We start from the raw sequence: 22,726 nt of genomic DNA on the forward strand, positions 1-22,726 counted from the left end.
TTCTGTAGCTCAAACAGTAGAGCATGGCGATTGCAATGCCAAACCACATACAACAAACAAGGTCCAGGTTGTCAAAATGCAGCTACCTTACACAAATGTAATAACGGAAGTGTGTATCTGTATTTTTACTCAAAGTTTGCTGGAGTAAGAAAGTAAGTTTTTCAAAACATTCACTGTAGAAAAGATGGAGTCTAAAGACATTAGCTCAGCTAACAGAAACCCACAAATGCAATCACTCACTCACTCTCAAAGTACATTTTGTGGTGTTGTCAGGGTGGGTGAAGACGGTCTCTCTGACACACACACACACACACACACACACACTACCTTTCCTTCACTGTCACTATCTTTCTTACTAAGCGTTCAAACACAATAAGCATGAGCACATGATGAAACATGAAATGTCAGAGTAAGAAAAATCACTCTGTTCCATCTCTCCTCCTATATCAAATGTGTAGCTGCAATCCCCTTGATGAGTTTGACCTCTAAAATAAGCTTCAGTAATCCATGAATCAAGACCTTCAAACTGTGAGAAACACGTGACTCTGTTGTCACCTCCTTTATAAATCACAAAGCCCGTCACAAGATGACCAGGCATTCTTTTAAGTGACTTCACTAGAATATTCTTTGACAGGATCAGAAACCTTTGAAGTCCATGAATGAAATATTTAGTAATGCATCTGATGTTTTACAAGCGTGCCGTAGATTAACACTGGGGGCTGTGGGAAAAGGGTCGGTGACATTATTTTTAGCCTTTAATTTGATTTATTTTTACCTTACAAAATTCTCATGCCAATAATTAATATTTTTAGTTATTTTTCACATTAATGTTTTTTGAAAAAAGTAGATTTACTACAGTTCAATAAACAAAATGGTGTGAGTTTCAAATCCAAATTATGAACAATTAAACAACATTTAATTAAAAAATTAGTAAAGGATCACAACGTATAGCAGATTTGAATACATTTACACACTTTATTGAAGTATCATGACCGATTAGATTTTTATATGGTAGTACCATTATGCTTGTCAATCTTATGTGTCATATGGTACTTCTCTTTTCAGTCAAAGCCTCTTCCTGAAAGAATAAAAAATGAAATATCTATGTCGGTTTCAATTAGTGTAGATGACTGGAGCAGAGAGAATATCCTCTCGTTTCTGTACTAAGTGCCCTAAACCTCGAAATCCTGTTCTCTTTTTCTCTTTCAGGTGTTTCTCTCTGGTGTGGTGCTGTTCCTCTGGCTGTCTGAAGAGATTTAAGACGGAGAAATCCAGCAGCAGGTAACTCTACTCAGTCATTAAGGCTGTTTTATTTGGCCTCTTCTTAAAGGATTCAACAGCAGGAGAAATGGAGAATAAATGAGGTAGGCGTCAAAAAAGAGCACAGAAAATGGATGCATGTCATTTTTTATTTCCATGTAGCTTCTAATCAGATTGTAGCATCTTAAAGAGCGTTTCAAACGCCAACCAGGATATGAGCTTCATGTGGTGCCGGTTTCCCTCCTCCAAAATCCATCACAATAAATCATGTCACTCTTAGTCACACAGCACAGCTCTGTTAGCACAGATGTAGAACGCTAAAATGGATACAAGTCTTCCTAAAACTGAACTAAGATGACTTTGGATGGAGATTTTGCTATGGATGGTTGAAACATGTCCCTGTTAAAAGACCAGTATTTAAAGTGACCACAGTTGTGTTTGAATGCAATACAATATTGAACAGTTATAAAAATACAAAGTGATTGTGTGTTTTATTTATACTTGATGCCAAGAAGCATCCTCAGTATTTTTGTTTTGTTCTCCAATACAAGTATCTAAACATCCTTAAGTCAAGATACATTTACAGAAATGTTTTCTTAGATGATTTTTTAAATGCATAAATTCTTAATTTTCTTCAGTTTCTGTCAGTGGGGTATGAAAATGTGTTTTCCCTTTGAATGTAGCTGATATTTATTATTAAATATCAGCCCAACCCCCGTGGGCTGATATTTGTTCATGTTTTAATAATAAACTCACTTAATTTTGATCAGCTAATCTTGATTTTTAAAGAATTTTTATCATCTTCACTGGAAAACAAGACAAAAATACTGAGAAAGAACTTTCTGCAGCGTGATCAGAAAGTACACTAAAGGTTATTTCCATATTATATTGGTTGGGAGCAGAGATATCGAAGCCTTAAGGATTTTTTTTTTTACATAATATATTCCATTCAATTTGTTCCTTATATTTTCTTTACAGACATAAAAATAGATATAAAATTATATGTACAAGACTGACAATACAAATGTCATAAAATGCCTTAAAAATCTTACCTTAAAAAACCGTAAGGAAACAGCAGAAGGTTGTTATTTTTTTTAAATATTACCATATTTATTTATTTTCCCCATATAATGACTGTCAGTAGTGTCCAGTGTTGTTTAGGTCTCCATTGACTTTCAGTGTATGGATAAAAACAGTTCTGCAGAAGAAAGAAAGCCTCAGAGGTTTGAACTGACTATAACTTTAACCTTTTAATTGCACTTTACCATACTTGCATTTCCAAGAAGGATTTATGAATACATCATATTTTTAGTTACTCCTAGTTCTCTCAATACATCTCCAGTGCAATTCACAAGCCATTTAATTAGTTCTCGATAACAAAACGCAAATCAGATTCACATCAAAAGGAGCGTAATGACCCCACAATGCCTTGTCAGCTCCTAAACAACATTGCAAATTATTTATTGTCTCTTTCGCTCATTAGCATGTAGTTTACATCCTTTATAAGAAAGGAAAACATGTGGTTTCTCCTCTCAGAGCGGTTCCCTCGCGGATGTGCAGAGGGAACTTGGCGAGCGCGCATCACCCCAAACACTTCAATGTTATCTTCTCTACTTCCTCCTCGTTCCCACTGGGACTCTCGTCCTCGCTTTGAAGTAGCTGCACTTGAAAAAGACATCTCATGCACGCTGAGAGGAGTAATATGAAAAAAACGTCAAGAGGAGATTGGTTTTGGCTGCTCGAGTTAGAGGGATTTGTGGGTCAGACTCAAAAACTGCGCGCAGCAGCAAAAGGATGTAATTGTTGTCGTTGCTCAAAATCAACCGAGTGCTGTTACGAGAAAAACTTCTAAGTGATGCCAGGAGAACCGCGCACCGTCCGTGCAATGCGGCACGCTGTCTTTCTCTTCCGGCCCACTCGAAATAGCGAGACCTCCCTCCTCATTTGGTTGTGAAAACATCGCTCAGGCTTGTCAGTTTGTGTCCTTTCATGCATACGATCTGGCAAACAAGTGGATCTCTCCCCCTATAGCTTGTTTGCATATATAGTAAATGCTTTAATGTGCACCCGCTCTGCTCGGTTGCTGCTGGCTTCTTTAAACCAGCCTTTTTTAGTTGTGATGTTCATTTGATGTTAATTGAAGCCAAGGGTAATGACAGCGCTGGCAGGCACACTTGTTCTACTTTGAACCCAGAATCAAAAAGGAGGCTGCAGCTCTCTGCCATTTTTAGTATCTGACACAAGCAGTCGTTTTCTATCAGACACCAGGGATTTCATCTGGCATAATATGATGATGCTACAGGCTGTCATAATGAAGGATTGTGTGATGGAGGCTTGTTTTGGCATGTAACAGCTGGCTGACATAAATTTAGGAAGCCCGCTCTGTGATGCATGTTCTGTGATTTGTAGGGATTGTTGAATTTATACAGTTTGGGAACTGAATTTATTTTTAACAAGATGAGAAATGGCGTTTTATTGTGTTGTGATTGCGGTCGACATTCATTGGAGTCGTAATACTTGGTCAAGCCTTGATGATACTGAGTTATACTGGTCTTCAGTATGATAAGCAGGCAAGCGATGTACAGTGTTTAACAATGTATTTTGTAAATATTTACAGTTTTTGTCTTAGTTTTTGTTTATTATATAAAGCTACTTCTGTGTTTTCTCAAATGCTAGTGTGATTCATGTGATCACAAATTACCTTCAGAACATGAGCAGTTGTCTCATCCTATGCCAACAATAGCACATTCACATATAGGACACATATAAGACATTTCATATTTATGTATGTACATAAAATAAGGTTAGTTAATAATGTTTCTTAATTAAATAATTATGCATTTTCTATTATTATTATTATTTATTTTATTTTTTTTACAAATACCAATGCCAGGTGAAAATTGCTGGTTGGATAAAAATTTTATTAAAACAATCTGTTTTTGTGAGTGACCTGCAGAAAATGGCAACTCTATTTTATATAAATAACTTAATATCCTCTTATTGTTATATTATTATTTGTTTAAGTTTTGAAGAGTGATATCTCAACCCATTTTTGCTTTTGTTTGACATGAAATGCATCAAATCAATATAAAATGAAGGAAAATGTATCTATTTTTTGGCTGTTTGTAGTATTGCTCTTTTGTTTGCTTGAAAAGGAACAGACCAACTGGCAAATCAAAGCTAATCTATATCAATATTTAGTGTTTGAACAGGCTACTTTTGGATTCTGGGCACATGGAATATTGTGCTTTTTTTTTTTTTCTCAATACATCCTTGTTTCTCATCCAGATATCTTCTAAGGCGTGAAAGGGTTAAGAGTTGTAGACTTGGTTTATGGGGCGGCATGCTGTTTGCACCAAATCCATCTGAGGGGGTTTGGTTATTGCCGGTAATAGCATCATTAGGGGGAGAAGTGTTCCAAACCATATTAAAGCCTTATAGCTGTATCAGTCATGTGAAATGATATGCCTTTGTTACGCCAGACTCAGCCCACCGTTTCATCTACCTAACCCAGAGATATGGCTTTCATTGCTATCAGGCCCGCTGCTGTGATAGATGATGCTGTTTCATGTGCCAACGGAGGCGTACGGCTCTGCTATTCACTTGTTTTTAATTAGCTTTCCAATGCTAATCAGGATGATTTTATTAAGTCCATCCTCACTTTAAGATCATTTTCCCCAGTCTCATCGCAAAAACAGATTGATAAAAAGAAGAATTTTCACTCAGGCACTTCAGCGCACGCCGTACGATGTTTCCTGTGTGATTTTGAGATAAGGTGAAACAGTTCGACCCTCCATACTGAAACTCTGAAACCTCTCCCTTTAGTGCAGTTTCGGTGAGATGGTGTGAGAAGATATTCCTCCGTCTCTCTCTCTCTCTCTCTCTGCTGAAGGGAGGCGGGAGGTAAGGTATGCACAAGGGGAAAGAGTTCCTCTCTCCTCGGTTAGGGTCATGTGACGGATAAGCCTCGTGCGGCGGGCAGAAAGCGCTAGAGGCGCAGTGCTGATTAAAACTCAGACTGCTATCTATCATCTGCCCTCCCCCCCTCTGCCCCGGCCCCTTCCACCCTCCTCTAGCGCCGTCTTCCTCGTATTATTCTCTGGTGTGGGCGCCACGTAACAGATGGGTTTCCCAGAATCCAATATCGTTCGGTGGGGTAAAAGCCATTTGCATGTGCCCATCACCCTCCTACAGAACACCCTTATTTCTTACAGTGTGAGTAGACCTCTGTGTCATGTATCTCTCTCTCGCTTTTTCTCTTTCTTTTCTATCCCTCTTTCTTTCGCAGACCAATGTCCTCATTTCTCTCAGCCAGTACTCTTCTCTTTTCACGGTGGCTTTTCTCTCACTGAGGTTCTGAGACCATCTTTTCTTTTGTTTTCTTTATCTTGCTGTTGTGTATGATTCTGTATGCAAAAAGAGTGGGTTTTTTTTTTGGCATGATCAACAGTGTTTACATTGCCAAGAAATTAATCAACATTGCACACACATTAAAGGAATAGTAAAGGGCTTGTTTAGCTAACATTGAAAATCCCGCCATTATTTACTCACCCTCATATCATTCTGAACCTGCGTGAATTTGTTTCCACATAGACTACTGAAGGAGATGTTCATGACACTCTTTTTCATATATGTGACCCTGGACCACAAAACCAGTGATAAGGGTCAATTTTTAAGACCGAAAGACTGAAATTTCATTGAAAAAGTAATTATTTTGTGAAAATTTTCCCCTTTGCTATAACTCTCAAATCTTATGCATGCAGTTTCAAAATGTGAACATTTAAATTGTTACAATTTAATATTTAAAAAAAATATATTATTTTTTTTATTAAAATGTTGCAAAATGTTTCAGTTTTAAAACATTATATTCTATTAAACTTTCTGTTCATCAAAGAATCCTGTAAAAAAATCACTATCCACAAAAAGCAGCACAAATATTTTCAGCATTGATAATAATAATAATAAATATTTCTTGAGCAGCACATCAGCATTATAGAATATGACACTGAAGCCTGGAATAATGGAAAATTCACCTTTTGTCATCAAAGGAATAAATCACAGTTTATTAAAAGAATTTAAATTACAGTTTTACTGTATTTTTAAGCATTTAAATGCAGACTTGGTGATCATGAGAGAGTTCTGTCAAATCTTAATGATCCCTAACATTTGAATATTATTGTACACACATGTGAATGAGAGTTCAAATCAATTGTAAACTTTTCAATAAATAACAACACAAATTTCAGGTTCTTGCTCAAACAAAACCTTTGTATGACTTCAGAAATGCTTTTGCTACCATTTTATCACCAACTGATATTCAACATTGTCTGTTTTTGGAAGAAACATAAGGCTTTCAAATGACATGAGGGTGAGTAAATGATGACCAAATGTTCATTTTTTGTGTAAACTGTAAGATATTTTGAATTTCAGAATGTTTATTTGTAAATAAATTCCCTTTTCTCAATGTGCACCCATTTTTCATTTCTGTGCAAGGCCTGCAGGTCATGTTCAGCTTGATCTTGTTGGTTTCTCTGGCTCATTTCATGCAGCATGGTTTGCACTTCCTGGGGATTTATCTAGATAGATGGAGGCACTTCTGTGGATTAGATTCATTTTAGGTTGAAATTTTTCTACTGGTTTGCAAAATGAGGAGGGTGATAATTTGTGTAGTTAGGGCATGAGGTCAAGAATTTGGTTTATGCCTCATTCTGTGTGCAATAAGAGCTCAGCATGCCTCTTTCTCATTTTCTGTGTCCTGGTGGCCTTATCAAGCCCCTCAGTAATAGGATTATGTGTGCCATGGCTGACTTTGTAAGAAAAGGAAAAACAAAAAACCATAGAAGCACATACTCATACTCAATGGCCTATATATAATCACATTCACCCATTCAGTTAAGCATGTTTAGAAGCAGTTATAGTATCCTTCACTCTCACTTACTCTAATCTACACAAACTTTTATAATTAGGCTTTATCTGACACTATATATGTTCCAATTACCATACCAAAAAAAAAAGGTGGAAATGAGTGCATTTTCTTTTCTTTTATACTTTGTATGTTTTTGTCCTGTCTAATCCATCACTTCTCTCTGTCTTATATAATGGACCTATATACTCTCTTCTAAAAAATGCAACCACCTTTTACATTAAACAGAAATTTTGTATTAGTTGTATCAGTTTAAAGTTTGTGCCTTCATTATTATGGCAAGCCGTTTGAACTTTTATTCCTTCTCAGGATATGAATTCTTGATATCAACAACTCAATTTTTACTAGCTAAAATGCTAATTCTTGATATCAGGAATTAGATTTCTACTAGTAATTCATATCCTATGAAGGAATAAAAGTCAAAACGGCTATATATATATATATATATATATATATATTAGTCTATAGTGTATATATGTAGATCTTCATTCCTCTGGTAAATGTGTACCATAACAACAGGAGCTTTGGAATTTGGGACACATTCTTATCTTTGATGGATGCTATTAATCTTACCGACCACCCGCAGATAAAACACACACACCGTCCCGCCAGTAACCTTTTCTCAAATATCAGGTGTGTGTGTGTGTGTGTGTGTGTTTCTGCTTGTGTGTAGATGCTTTATTTCATAAAAGTAAAGTTCATTCTTGAGTTCCACTTGAGTGAGGTGCGTCATCCTTATGTCTCTAGAACCCTTTGTCTGAAACATTTGTTGATTAAACATGCCATATAAACTTTCCATGAAATGATACTGCAATATTTATAAGGTACTTATAATAATATTAAAGTAGTACCATTAGGGATGCAAAATGTTATATATATTTTCTTAATTTAGTTTTACATATTGTATATTATAATGTTGTGATGGCTAAATTCACATACTATTTTGTCTAAATAAAAAAATATTAAATTTTAAAATCTGCTGTTTATTGGTTATCAGCTATAACATGAGCATAATTATTGGCTTATCTGTTTGTATAAATCCAGTCATGTAATACTGTTACCAAATTATAGGCCTATATATCATAAAGAATACCATATTATAAGTGTTATTGTTATTGGCTGTTTTTTATTTAATTCAGTCATTTAATTTTAATTTTGTTAAATTATTTATTTAATTAAATTAGTTTTCATAATGCATATAATGAGATGATTCCTCAAATTTCTTTTTTTATTCATTTACTTTAGACAAAATAATAAACCAATTAAATAAACAAATATCTGCTATATTAGTTATCAGCTTTAACATGAAAATAATTATCGCCTTATCTGTTCCAGCCAGAATATTAATATTGGTACATCCCTAATTGGCATCATGGAAGTGTACAAACATCATGGTGTAGCATGTTTTTATAAGGACGGGGCTGCTTCTCACATGCAGGCTGCAAATGCGTGGAGTGAATGGCGATCATGTGTGTATCTATAGATCAAGCCTTTCTTCCTGTCTAATTGAAACGCTCCCTTGGCGCACTCTATATGCATGCCGTACACATGCATTTAGCTCTCTCTCCCTCATAAAGGTGATTGTCCTCGTTTAGTGCGTAGATTTATTACCTCTGCTCATCTCATACCTATAGTAATGACCTTTGAAACTATTCTCCTCTCTCGCTCTCGAACCCTCCCTCTCTCCCACTTGTCTCCTTTACCACATGTCTGCAGTCTCAATTCATTTCCCTTCATTTCATTTGGCTGTCTTAATGGACGAGAGGAAGGGGAAATAGAGCCCATTACTGGGCTATGGACTTTCATCATCTCTCTCGTTCACTGTCACCCCCCCTCTCTCTCTCTCTCTCTCTTTCATGGCTCTCTAATGGCTAATGCTAATGAACAGAGACATCTTTAAAAAAAAGACATTGAAGCAAAAAACAACCTTCTATTTCAGAGAGGAAATTGTGTTTTATGGTTCTCTCTCTCTCTCTCTCTCTCTCTCTCTGTCTTTCTGGGTTTGTGTGTGTGTGTGTACGCACTTTATCTGAGAGTGGTAGACATGGCTATCCCAAGTACAATGTATTGACCTCTGGCCTTGAACAAATGCTAATCAATGAGTCCAGCAGTCCAAGTCCAGAAAGTCCTTGGGGACGGCATTCAAAACCCCCTCCGTTTGTGGTCTAGACAGCGGCCAGATCCTTTAGGAATCATTTTTATTCTAAACTTCCATTGGCTAATTCAGTCCAACCACTTACTCCTTAAAATCTGTCAGGAAGGTTGCCAGTTCCCTTTATTTTTTCCCTCTACTTTCCTTGCAGTATGTTTACACACCCTGTTCTTTCTTTTGTAAGGTTGACAGATCCTCTTACTTTAATGTGTGGTGTGTTTCCAAGGACTTTTGGCCTGACGTTTCTTGCAGCACACTTAAGTGTCCCCCGAGGAGTTTTCTCATGGAAAGAGTGCCACTTTCACTCTAATATGCCTCCCCTCACACACGGTTTTGCATCTGACTGTGCAGTTGCATACGTGTATTGAGGGAGTTTTCACAGCAGTATGTGTGTGCGGAGTGGATGTCGGTCAGATTAGGGAGTGTTTTATAAGGGCGGTTTCTTACCCAGTGGTTTTGGTTTGTTTGTAGCAGGAGAGGAGGATGTGTGCGAGGTTTTTTTTTTTTAGTGATACTTTGAAAGCCTAGAAAGATATGTGATGACTGTAACGATGTAATGTTTAAATGCGTGGTGCCAAGGCGTGCTCAATAATAAGTACTTAAATAAGTACTTTTGGAGATGTGCTAAACAGGGATGCTGAAAATTATCGACCAAAAATGGCATTTTCAGTTTTTGGCCAAAAATATATGCCGCGCATATCACAAGCTCTGATAATATAATAGCTTTGAAGGACTATGCATAATTTAGACCAAAAAAAACTGTTATATCTGATTATGTTGCATAGAACTAAATAAAAATAATACATTGATATTTCATATTAATTTATTTTCTGTCAAATTTTGTTACTTGCAATAAAAGTGTGGTTATTTTATTTGCTTATGTTTTTTTTTTTTTAATTCAGTATCTTTAAAATTGAGTTCAATTAAAAAGTCTTACAAAATAACTTTGTATTATTTAATAAAATAATAATTATTCCAAAGCATTTCTAGAATTTTTGGTTCTGGTTTCAGCCCAGAATTTTCATTTCGGTGCATCCCTAGTGCTGATATTAAAGTTCTGGCTGATAATTATTTTTAAGCAATGGCAATATTGATACATGGGAAAAAAAATAAAAATAATAAATTAAAAATGAAATTGAAATGAGATATGATATATATGATATGATATGATATGAAATGGAAAAAAAAAATTCCCACAAAAATATTAAGCAACACACCTGTTTTCAATATTGATAAAAAAAAATATTTTTTATTTAATTTTAAATTGTAATAATATTCCACAGTTTTGCTGTTTTTACTTTATTTTTTTATAAAAGAGACTTCTTTCAAAAAGATTAAAATATCTTACTCAGGCCAGACTTAGTAGAATAATAGTTTATGCACTGATATTGTACATTCCTAAATACTTTATTATAGGTATAGTTCACCCAAAAAGGAGAATTTTGTCATTATTTACTCACCCTAATGTCATTTCAAACCTGTATAAGTATATTTTGAAGTGAATTTGGAGGAAATTTGATTACCAGCATTCTTCCAAATATCTTCTTTTATGTTCAACTTAAGAAAGAAACTCATACAGGTTTGGAACGACATTAATGTGAGTAAACGATGGCAAAATTTTCATTTTTGGGTGAACTATTCCTTTAAGCTCCTTTTAATAGAAACTATGTTTTAGGTCAACCTAAAATAAAAGGAAAAATTTCTAGCTCTGCTTTACTGTATAGAGTCGGTGTATATTTTATGGTTAATTCTGATGATTAGGGTTATAGTGTGGGATGATAATGTACAATACATATTGTTGACTGTTGCAGTCTGTAGCACTGCTGCAAAATGTTAGTTTTACTGGCTCTGACATTTCAGTCATTCATTAGTGCAAATATGTGAGGCATGGACCAATGCCACAGGCAACGACGGAAAGTGAAAAGGAAACAGTGTGTGTGTAAGCTCTTAAAGTAGGTCCACATGTCTTTCCCAGTTATGCTGAAATAGCAAAGGTCAAGTTTCCTGAATCCTAGGCCATGAACCTTGACCTTTTGTTATTGCACATTTCCCTCAGTCTGCCAGATCTTCAGTGCTCTCACACACAGACTCCGTCTCTGTATTCTCATCGTTGCCTCAAGATATGCCATTTATGTCCCCTGTTGTCATTCAAAAATAGTTTCCATGGTCCAAGAGACAACCAACCAGCATGCTTTAATATGCACACATGTACACAAATGTGTAGATTTCAACAAATATAAGTGCTAAATGTGTTCACACACACAGCACTGCATTTGATTTGAGTGCTGGTTAAGGCAAACACTAAAACATGTATAAGATGAGACTGTGAAAATACATTGCTGAGGAGCATGCATGATGAAGGATGTGAAAAAATCTGTGCTTGCGTTTCATGCTTCCATATTTAGAAAGATGATTAATTTCTGACTGCAGAGATTTCTAATGACATTTCCTTCTGTGCAGATGGGTGATTGACACGATAAGCCTTTTGTTTAGTGGATCATGAAAGCATAAAATCTGATTTTAAATGGTTAAAAAAGCTTATATTATACAACTGTTAATAAAATAAAAAGTGAAAAAATATAGATAAAATGACAAGTTAAAAAAATGTGAAGGAAATGAGTAATAAAAGGCATAGGAATGTTAAATAGATTAGTAATGCTGCATTTTTGAGTACCTTTTTGAAGTTTGCTCATCTGGTCAGAGGAGATAATATCTCTTTCAAAAGGGCATTTGTCACAAAAAAAGTCAAATTCATGGTCAGTTTTTAGTCATATGACTATTCATAAGCATGCACTTTATGAAATGTATAATTATTTTGTCACTGAGCTGCATAAACATAGAGAATACATTACATACACCAAATTATACTTAATATGTTTGACTGTTATTGTGCAGTATGTACATACAGAATGTATGGGAGCATAAAAAGAGGGCACTTCTGATGTTTTGGTATGAAACATGAGTTCCTCACTGTGTGTGTGTGCGTGTGCTTGTCAGTGTTTTTGCTGAGCTGTGTATCACCTTCAAGTCTTGCGTGTATGACTTGCATGGGAACTAGTGTGCCTTCACCCACACTTATTTTCATTGTCAGATTATTTGCGTATATGTGTGTATATGCCCCTAATCCACTATAGCGATCATAAGCACCTATGATTATGCTCGTCAGTGTTTTGATTATAACTGTGTGTTGTGTATGTGGTTCCTGTGTGTCAGTGCTTATATCAGTGTATGAATATATAATGGCAATGTTAATGTAGTTTCATAAAGATCCAGCAAGATGGGTTTTTTTTCTACCTGTGCTGGTGTATTTCATCTTGAAACATGAAGTTTGATTAGTAATGACATAATAGATTGCCATTCAAAAGGGTCGGCAAGAGGTTTTGAAAAATATTGTAAAACAGTAATATTGTAGAATATTATGATTTAAAAAAAATGTTTCCTATAAGTGAATGTATTTTAAGAGAATATTTTTTTTATTCATTTATTCCTGGCAAAGCTGAATTTTCAGCATCGTTACTCCAGTCTTTAGTGTCACATGATCCTTCAGAGATCATTCTAATATGCTGATTTACTACACAAGAAACATTTCTTATTATTATCAATAATTGTGCTTAATATTTTTGTGGAAACTGTTAGTCATTTTTTCAAAATTCTTTGATGAATGGAAAGTTCAAAAGAACATAATTTATTTGAAACGGAATCCTTTTGTTACACTATAAATGTTGTTACCATCACTTTTTATTCATTTAATGAGAGTATTCATTTATTCTTACTGACCCCAAACTATTAAATTGTATGTTCTTTCAGATGACTGAATGTAAGCTTTGAATGAAAGTATTGTAATAAATGTCTTTAAAAAAAAAAAGACTTATTTATTTATAAATGCATTAAATAAATAAATATTTAGTTAGTTATATTGCCAATTGGCTTTTATTTACTTCACAGGCACTAACCATAACTTTGTTAATTGCAGTAATTCTAGAAAAGGTTAAATCTGCTGAACATGAATTTTATTTTGAGATTATTTGAGACAGACATGGACTAAAAGCAAAATGTACTTGTTTCTTGTCATAAATCTAATAATGTCTAGTGAAGTAATTCTTAACCGTCTTAAGGAAACATTTCACACTTTTTTTTCTCTCTTTTTCCGTCTTGGTTTCTTTATTCCTGTCACTCTGTCTTTCACACACACATACAGTCCTCTAATCTCTCTCTATCACACGTTCTCACACATTCTCTGGCATTGAATTAGTTTGAATTAGTGAGTTCATTGCTATGTAAAGGGGACCAGTGGGGTTTAACCTACTTAGTATTCCGTTTAATAATGTATGAGTGAGATTTGAGAGCCGTGTACAGCACAATAAGGTGTCTTCACTTGCTCTTTTTCAGCTTTGATCTCTACCTCTTCTTTTTCTACTTTTTCTCTCAGTTTCTTGTTCTTGCTTTGAGCAGTACCCCCATAATGCTCTGTATGCCTTCGGGGAAATTCATAATCCATATTCCATATGGGAGGATATTTGAATTAGATTTATTTGTGTGGTATTTCGTATCTGTTGTGTGGTCTGGAGAATGGATGGGTAGAGTCGAGCAGAAAGACGCGAGATACAGTAATACAAATGGATTGGAAAGTAAACATAGATAGATGCTGGGGCGGTGAAGAAGCACGCAGACAGACGGACTGATTACAGATGGACAGATTTTGTGCTCATCACTGGTACTTCAAACATTGTTTTTCCTCCTCCACCTCACAGTTTGTGCTCTCACATTTCCAAGTTATGCCCAGATAGATAGTGTTAATGAGGGTTTCTGACAGACGGTCTGTGTGAAGATTCTGCTCCGTGTTCCTGAGGGAACTCTACAGTTAACAAGCTCACTGGGGAAGACCTTGGCAGCATTTTCCCACGCTGTCAATCCCGGGTTCAGTGCTCAAGTACAGGCCCTGAGTGTTAAAATGCAGTCTTTGCCTCTTTCTTTCTCGAATTCCTAAGTTTATTTACACTCTGTCTGAGGTATGATGTCAAACTGGATGTATTGCGATGTTCCAGATTTCTGTCAGCGAAAGCGTAAGAATGGTGATCACATTCCTATGGTTATAAAGACCAGAGTTTAGCAGTCATTGTATCTAATCTGAGAATGGCCAGTACTGATAACAATATCTAGAAAGCAGGGTGGCCAATGAGTAGTCAGATTTTTTTGCAACAGAGTTGAGGTGGTTCTTATTCATTGAACTTCATGAATAAAAGCCATTATAATTTGTCCTTTGCTGAGCTCCATCCTCTTGTTGCTAACTCAGGCAAGCTTTAGAGAACATCCCATAGAAAAGAACTGGAGGTTTCCATACAGTGTGATTTTCAGTAAACCGCATGATGTGTTAAAAATTGTTATAATTTTTATGTGGGTTGTCTTCTTTTCTTTTCTTTTCTTTATTTTTTCTTTTCTTTTATTTATTTATTTATTTATTTATTTATTAAATGGTGAAATTAGTGACAAGTAAATGCTTGTTACAGTCTACTGAAAAGTAAATATGTTCATGTGAAAGCAGTTACAAGTGATAGCATTAGTGTTCAGGGCTGTCCGAACTCGGTCCGGGAGGGCCGGTGTCCTGCAGAGTTTAGCTGCAACTTGCCTCAACACACCTGCCGGGAAGTTTCTAGTATGCCTAGTAAGAGCTTGATCAGCTGCTTCAGGTGTGTTTGATTAGGGTTGGAGCTAAATTCTGCAGGACACCGGCCCTCCAGGACCGAGTTTGGACAGCCCTGGTGTAAGTCAACACAACTGTACCTAATGCTACTACAACATGTTCTCTATGGTATTGTGAACTCTTTAGTTAAAAGTGATAGCATGAATTACAAGTGATGACATGAATTAGTATATAAATTACATTAATTTAATAACATTCACTTATGTACTGTAGGAGCAAATATGCATGATCGTCAATTAGCTATATTGTTATACAATTAGCTTTTTTCCCCCAGCAAGGATGCATTTAATTGATCAAAAGTACCAGTAAATACATTTATTGTTACAAAATATTATTTCAAATAAATACTGTTCTTTTGAACTTTCAATTAATCAAAAATCCTGAAAAAGATGTTTCAGTTTCTGCAAAAATATTAAGCAGCACAACTGTTTTAATAATATAATTATTATTAATAATAATAAGAAATGTTTCTTAAGCAGTGTATTGAAATGATTTCTGAAGGACACCTAATTTAATCTACGGTATGGATTTATCAGGAATTATTTAAAGATTTGGAAAAGCATGTATGATATAATGACAGCGAAATGAAAAAGACTATGCATTAACAATATCGGTAAAGAGAAAAAGTACATTATCCACTGACTGGGCCAATATATCGATATACTGGTCACAACCGTATACAATAGGTTTATTTGAAATGCATGCACGCATACGCATCTGACAACTAAACAATGTCCTCTTCTCTGTTCCTTTCCACTCTTTCCTAGGTCACCGTGTTGGACTTGACTCGCTCTGACAGGTGTGACCCGAGAGCAGTTTGTCACCTCCGGAGCACTGCTTCTCATTTCCTCTTGCGTCACATCGCCCTAGTCCATCCTCCTGAGATCAGGCCCTTGTGAAGAGTAACTGGAATATTCTGCCTCAACACACTTTTATTCTAAGAGAACTTTGGGATTGTATCCAGAGAGTTACATAACACCAAAACAAAGAGCGTTACACCTGTGAGCTGTACACTGTGATTGAATGGCATCATAACCACTCACACACCCTGGATCACCAATCATTAACCTGTTATTGTCTCAAGCCACAGCAGTAAGTGCCCGCACGGACAATCGCAGACAAAGCTCTCCTAGTTGGATTACCAAAAGTAGCTCATAATGGGAAAGTAGACATCCGGCATCACGGATAGCCTGCACAGAGGTCTGGGACTCAGTGCTATATCTGAGCGTGCCATGTCTGGAAACGGCAACCCCTGCCCCAGCCCCGGAGGTCTGGGCAACCATTTAGGGGGCTTCCCAATGTCGCACTACCCTTACTTCTTTCCTCATATGCTAGGAGGGCTCTCCCCTCCGACGCTTCCAGGACTTCCTGTCAGTGGATACAGCACTCCGTCTCCTGCAAGTGAGTACCCTTCTTTTCTGGTGCGAAACTTCTGCGTCTTGCTCTCAACCAAAGCTTTCAGGTGTGACACACACACACACACACACATATAAAGAATCGCGCATAGTGGTCTATTGCAAAGTACAAGAGGTACATCCTAAATAAACACCTGTTACCTGAGGCTTAGTCTCAGCCTCAGACGTCACGCCCACGGAACGTTGGCTAAATGTCTGATGTATATGGCACACTTTTCTGGAAACACTTCAGGAATGTCAAAGTCGTCATCTGACTGGTTGAATTGAACCGGATTTCCGGGAGACGCAAGTGTCGCGTTTATTTTCAATCCGCCGGGAAACAAAGATGCCGTGGCTCCAAACCCCCTCGCGAAAGAAGAAAGCCGTCGTGTTTACAAATGTGACAACGAATGCTTATCAGGGTCAACTAAACGCTGGATTTTCAAAAGTATGTGAAATATTTAAAGTTTGCGGCATAGAATCTTTAAAATACATACGAGAGTTTCACACACCGGTTTGTTATTGTGGTGACATTTCCACGCCCCAAAGCGTGACGCTGAATGAAATGAACTGTGATTGGTTGTTTGACATGTCGGTCAAACAGCTTCATGGGCGGGCTTTGGCCAATGAAAGCGGACATCTATTCCAGACCTTCAGCCGTCAGTCTGAAAGTCTGGCTACGCGAGACTACCTGAGGCTAATCATGCAAGATGGCACAGCACAGTTAAATCCTTAAAGAAATAGTTCACCCCAAAATGTAATTGATTTCATTTTTTTAATATAGTCTATTTTCTCCATGCTGTAGTTCATAGAATGGAGGCCGAAAAAAGCTACTCTACAGAATAATTTTATATCTAAAATATGTATAAAATGTGCATATATCACAATTGTGACTTTTTCTATTTTAAACATTATCTCACGGTTGCACAATTATTATTATTATTATTTTTTTGCCACCGTGACAGGGACTAACAAGCTCCAGAAAGGATGAAGAAATATAGTGCCATATGCATTACCTCTCAAAAGTTGAGAGACAATGAGATTTTTAAAAAAAAATTTTAAAGAAATATTTTGTGTTCACCAAGGCTGCGTTTATTTGATGTTTTCTATTTGAATACATTTTGAAATGTATCTTATTTTTGTTATATCAAAGCTGATTTTTTTTTTCATTATTTTGTAATGAATAGATGATTACACAGCTATCAAATAAAACATTCTGTATGATGACAGAATTTTATTTTTGGGTGAACTGTCCCTTTAAGATTAGCTGTGATTGGTCTTTTACATATGCACCCTCAACAGTTGAATTAAGTGATTAAGTAATTAAGTAAATCTGTTCTTGACAATATATTGGCTGCTATTTCTGTGTGTACTTTACAAATCATCCACTGACCATATTATGCCTGAAGAGATCCTTGATTAAATACTGTTAAAGCCCAGTTTTCATTTTTGAGCAACCACTATTGGGACCATTTTATAAACCCATCATTGGAGAGAGTCTAGTTTTTATAACTTTGAAATGTGTGTCTTCATATCTTTTGAAAATCTATTTCAGCATAGCTTGTGTGTGCATAAATGTATGAAATACACTTGAAATCAATATGTTAGAGTGACTGACAATTTAAAATCCCTCTGAAGATTTGGTTCATTGGTGCTTGTAATCTGACAGATGTTTTTATTCTCAACTTCATGCTCTTCTCCGCTAACATGCATTGAATTTGATTATAGCCCATACACATGATCCTGCTGTTTCATAAGGCCCTGATGTGTCAGATCTCATTGGGTTATTCAGGTTGTCTCTGCTACCTGTTGTTTGGCCTGTTCTGCACTTTGAGGTGCAAAAACCACCGGAATGTTCCTGGGCAAAACCAAGATGCCATGCTGCCCACAGTGCCTGGGGTTATGAACGTCCTGATGTGAACTAGACCTGTGTGTGTTTGCTCGGCTCTGTTTGTACATGAGCATTTGCATGCGAGTACTTGATGCTTACTGAATGAAACATAAAAAAGCATGGTTTCTTAATAGCTTCTTAGCAATAGCCAAGCTGGGCAGTATATCCAAAAAAATCACAAGATTTTTCATAGTCTGAACAGGCACAATGAGATATATCTTGATATTTGTGTCAAGCTTAAATAAGCCATAGGTCGTTTCCATAGACACAAATGTAAACGTTGTGGGCTTGCGGTGCATTCAAAGCATCAGTTTGTTTGTGTAGCCTAACCAGCACAAAGTAACACTGCCGCAACCAATAGTGTGAATCTGTTTAAGCAAGGCAGGACATGCCAAAACTTGATTGAGAGCAGACAATTGGAGTAATGACGCAAATCACCAAATTAAAAATGACACTTTGAACTGGTTCATGGAAATTAACCAAACTCTATTTTTGCTGTTACTATTAAAGGTCCACTGAAGTGCCTTGAAACACGCAGTGTTTTTCTATGTGGTGACGTCATTTCAACTGAAACAGGAAGACCGGTTCAGGAAATATCAAGCAGCCCTGCCCCCTTTTTTAAATAGCCAATAGTATTTTGTTTATATCACAGCTTGGGCCAGAGCCATAGAGCTCCTATATAGTGCACGACATGCCATTCACTGTACAGAAAACATTAACTCTGTGAACAAGTGTTCGAGTTCAGCTGCCGCTTCAGCGTCTTTTTATAGTGTAGGGGTGGGACACTTCGGATTCTAGAGAGCATTTGATTGGACAGAAAGTTTGATGAGAAGCTGAAGTGCGGGGTGATGTCATCAAAATCGTTGATCCATATGTGACCCTGGACCACAAACCCGGTCATAAGTTGCATGGGTATATTTGTAGCAATTGCCAGCAATACATTGCATGGGTTAAAATTATTTAAAAAAAAATTATGCCAAAAATCATTCAAAATAATTTCCTACCATAAATATATCAAAACTTAATTTTTGATTAGTAATATGCATTGCTAAGGACTTAATTTGGACAACTTTAAATGCAATTTTCTCAATATTTTGATATTGTGAAGATCCCAGATATTCAAATAGTTGTATCTCAGCGAAGTAATATCCTATCCTAACAAACCAAACATCAATGGAACGCTTATTCTGCTTTTAGATGATGTATACATTTCCATAATTGACCATTATGACTGGTTTTGTGGTCCATGGTCACATATTGGCACAAGTTAGAGACTACAAGTTTTGAATGCTTATATCTAAATGCGAATTTACGCACTAGCTTATAGATAACCTTAAGGCTAACATATTCATACTAAAAGCCCAAAAAAACTTCAATTATGATTTCATGGAGACTTTAAAGAAAACGTCCATTTTGAGTAATGACGCAAATCACTGAATCAAAGTTTTTAATTGATTCATTTTAAAAACGACAGTTTGATATGATTCAAACAAGTAAAGAAACCAAACTTATGCAATTTTTGCTACTAATGTCAAAAGTTTGAAAAATGTAGTGGACAAATAAAAAGTGCATTTAAATCGTCACAATATTTACTAAGCTGCTTATTTCATTTCTTGCAAAATCATCATAAGCTTGCAAAATTACAACATAAGTAGTAATATTTTGCCAAGCGAGACCATAATGAGTAAATTATACAGTAGGATGATTTCTACATCGTACCTTTCCAATCAGCCCCGCCGAGAGGAGTTCAGTGATCTGTGCAGACATTCCCGTTCACTTTGCCCACTTGAAATGACAGTACATAATGTTATGACTCGATGGGTGGGAGCGCGTCTTGAGTCAGCTACTGATGCAGTGGCTGCCGCCAACCGCTGTCGGCAGGGAGGCTTTGGCAGTCAGTCAGTGGCAGCTCACTCCTGGGCCCGGAGCTACTAATGTGCCTCTCTGCATAGTGCTATATGACAAACAACCCTCTGACGCTCTCGGGGGCTAATTATTACACACCCCCTGCTGACTTGCGGAAAGACTCTGCACGCTGTCAGACGAGAAAAGGCACGCAGCAAAAATTTGGCGCCCCATGTGAGAAAGGGGGGGGGGGGGGGTGTATTGTGGGAATGTTATTATTTTGCTTCCAGAGGATGATGCAAAAGTTTGCATGGGATTACCTCTGGTAAACCTATTAGTCAGGGAGACCGTATCGCCGTGAAACCCAAATAAGTTTGCTGGTTTGGCTTTGGGCGGTGTATTTGCATGAGGTCCAAATGAGAGAGCACGGATCGATGGTGTGCGGAGCATTTATTTATCATCTTGTGCAGGAGGTGGGATATGGAATATGGATGGATATGGAGGTGCCTGTTACTGTCGAGCTCTCCTAACTTGACTTAAACAGCCGCTATAAAGGAATCCCCAGGGTGCTTCTTGTCACTTGCTGTGCTATAATGATGTGTCAACTGCCAGGCACAGAATTCAAGCAGCTGGGAGGTACGGTGATTTAGATTTGGGAGTTATGCAGAACTAGCAGACTTCCACCTCCGATTTGGGCTTCTTAGTTAGCATGATATGTGAGTGTTTCGGTGTGGTTTCTAGAAAGGAAGCTGAAAGGTGGACGTCTGTCCCCCTAATAAAGATTGAAAGTGATTCGATGTCTGATGTTTTTGTATGTACAAAGTTTATTTGTCTCCAAGCTGCATTTATGAAATACTCGGCTCTCACAAGAGGCTCTTTCCCCTAAAAAGCAAGTGACCAGATTTCACAAAGTGTGAGTGAAGTATGACATGAATGACTCACCTCTGAGGTCTGCTATAGACTCAATTGGATTCCATGAAATGAGATGGATTTTGCAAATTCAGTGCACTGTACTGCAAAAACTGTGCTTCCAAAATGCACCTGATGTGTCCTGCAGTTTTGCTGTACTTCAACTAAAAGTACTAAAAATATTTAAAACAAATAATTTGTTTATGGGTACTAGTTTGTATGACCTCATTAATTGACAACATGCAATTATAAATTAAACATGCATGTGTGCAGTTGTGTATGTGTATGTGCAAATGTAATATTAGGTAGTTTATATCACCAATGTAACAAATCTAGAAATCTAGAACTGTGGGTAGTTGACAAATGACTTATTTATTTATTTATTTGCGTGTTTGTTCTTTATGAATAACACTTATTTATTTGTAAATAACAGTTTTTTATATTTATAAATAACAAATTAACAAACATTTACTTATACAAACATGCCATGTTATTTGTTTATAAATCAAAAACAAATGTATTTTCATTTAAAAATAACTTTTAAATGATTTTATCATTTATTTAATTTTCTAAATAACTATTTGTTTGTTTATATTTATTTATATCGTCTATTAAATAAATAAATAGTTAGTTAGTTAGTTATTTGTCAACTACCCACATAACTATTGAGCTCCAGAGTAGCCAAGTTAAAAGACATTTTAAAAAGTGATTATTCATATACAAAATATTATTTATTCATATCATGCTCCAAATCTGATTCACTCCTTTGCTACCTTTCAGTTCAATTAATTTGAGAGACTTCTTTAAGGAGTGAGGTATATATGATGTTGATAATCTCCACATCATGGACTATATAGTTTTAATTTAATTTTTGTGTGTGTGTGTGTGTGTGTGTGTGTGCGTGCGTGCGTGCCTGCCTGCCTGCCTGCCCTTGGTGCAGTAATAACGGCTATGCATAAATTGATGCAACTACCTCACACTAACTGACTGCAATTAAGATATTGATACATTTAGATATCAATAAATTACACTTGATGTTGAGAAATGTCTGCTAGTTTCTGCTGTCACACTGTGTGCTCAGCTTCTCAGTCCCAGCAGTGTTAGTGGGGCTAGTGCAGGCTTATGAAGTGTTAACCTGATCAGGCCTGCCAGGCACTGTGGTCTGCTGGGTCCTTCAGACAACTTTTAACATATTTGGGCTAAAGTGTTTTTTAGTATAGCCCTAATCCTTGTTAGCTCCATTTCCTCAGATTCAAACTTCTATTCTGCCACCAGCCCCCCCAAGCGCCACTTGAGTTAAATATAGAACGCAGTTTAATGCCACAAAGTGGTTAGCATCAGCTACCAACAGGCCCTGCCTGCTTCCCTCCAGGGTCCCTGCAGAAAGAGAAAGCACAGAAATATTCACAGCACGCCAACTGTGCTCCGTTCTGTAGATAAATGAAGGCGACCCTCCTTGGTTCGGTTTATTAATTTTTGATATGTTGTTGCTGCTGTGTCTCATTGGCTTTTGGTAAGCAACAACAGCAGCAGCATGAGTTCACTAATGCGACACAAGTGTCTTTGCCTCAATGTTTAGGTGACCTTTAGCCTTCTAGTGTGGCTGTACTGTGTTGAATCATTTTCATGTTTGAGATGCATGACTAAAGTA

The 22,726-nt window shown here is 36.6% G+C and overlaps 1 protein-coding gene across 2 annotated transcripts in view; it reads left to right on the forward strand.

The window, feature by feature from the left end:
• Window positions 1–22,726, forward strand: part of LOC306848900 (retinoic acid receptor alpha-B-like) — a 116,841-nt gene that overhangs the window by 35,077 nt on the left and 59,038 nt on the right. For both annotated transcript variants that reach the window (XM_079383691.1, XM_079383692.1), the window contains exons 2-3: window positions 1,210–1,281; window positions 15,804–16,437. In XM_079383691.1, coding sequence (XP_079239817.1) covers window positions 16,269–16,437 — 169 coding nt within the window. In that variant the 5' untranslated portion in view covers window positions 1,210–1,281; window positions 15,804–16,268. The remainder of the gene's footprint in view (window positions 1–1,209; window positions 1,282–15,803; window positions 16,438–22,726) is intronic.

Source organism: Barbus barbus (assembly GCF_936440315.1).
Source record: "Barbus barbus genome assembly, chromosome: 3".
Taxonomy (NCBI): domain Eukaryota; kingdom Metazoa; phylum Chordata; class Actinopteri; order Cypriniformes; family Cyprinidae; genus Barbus; species Barbus barbus.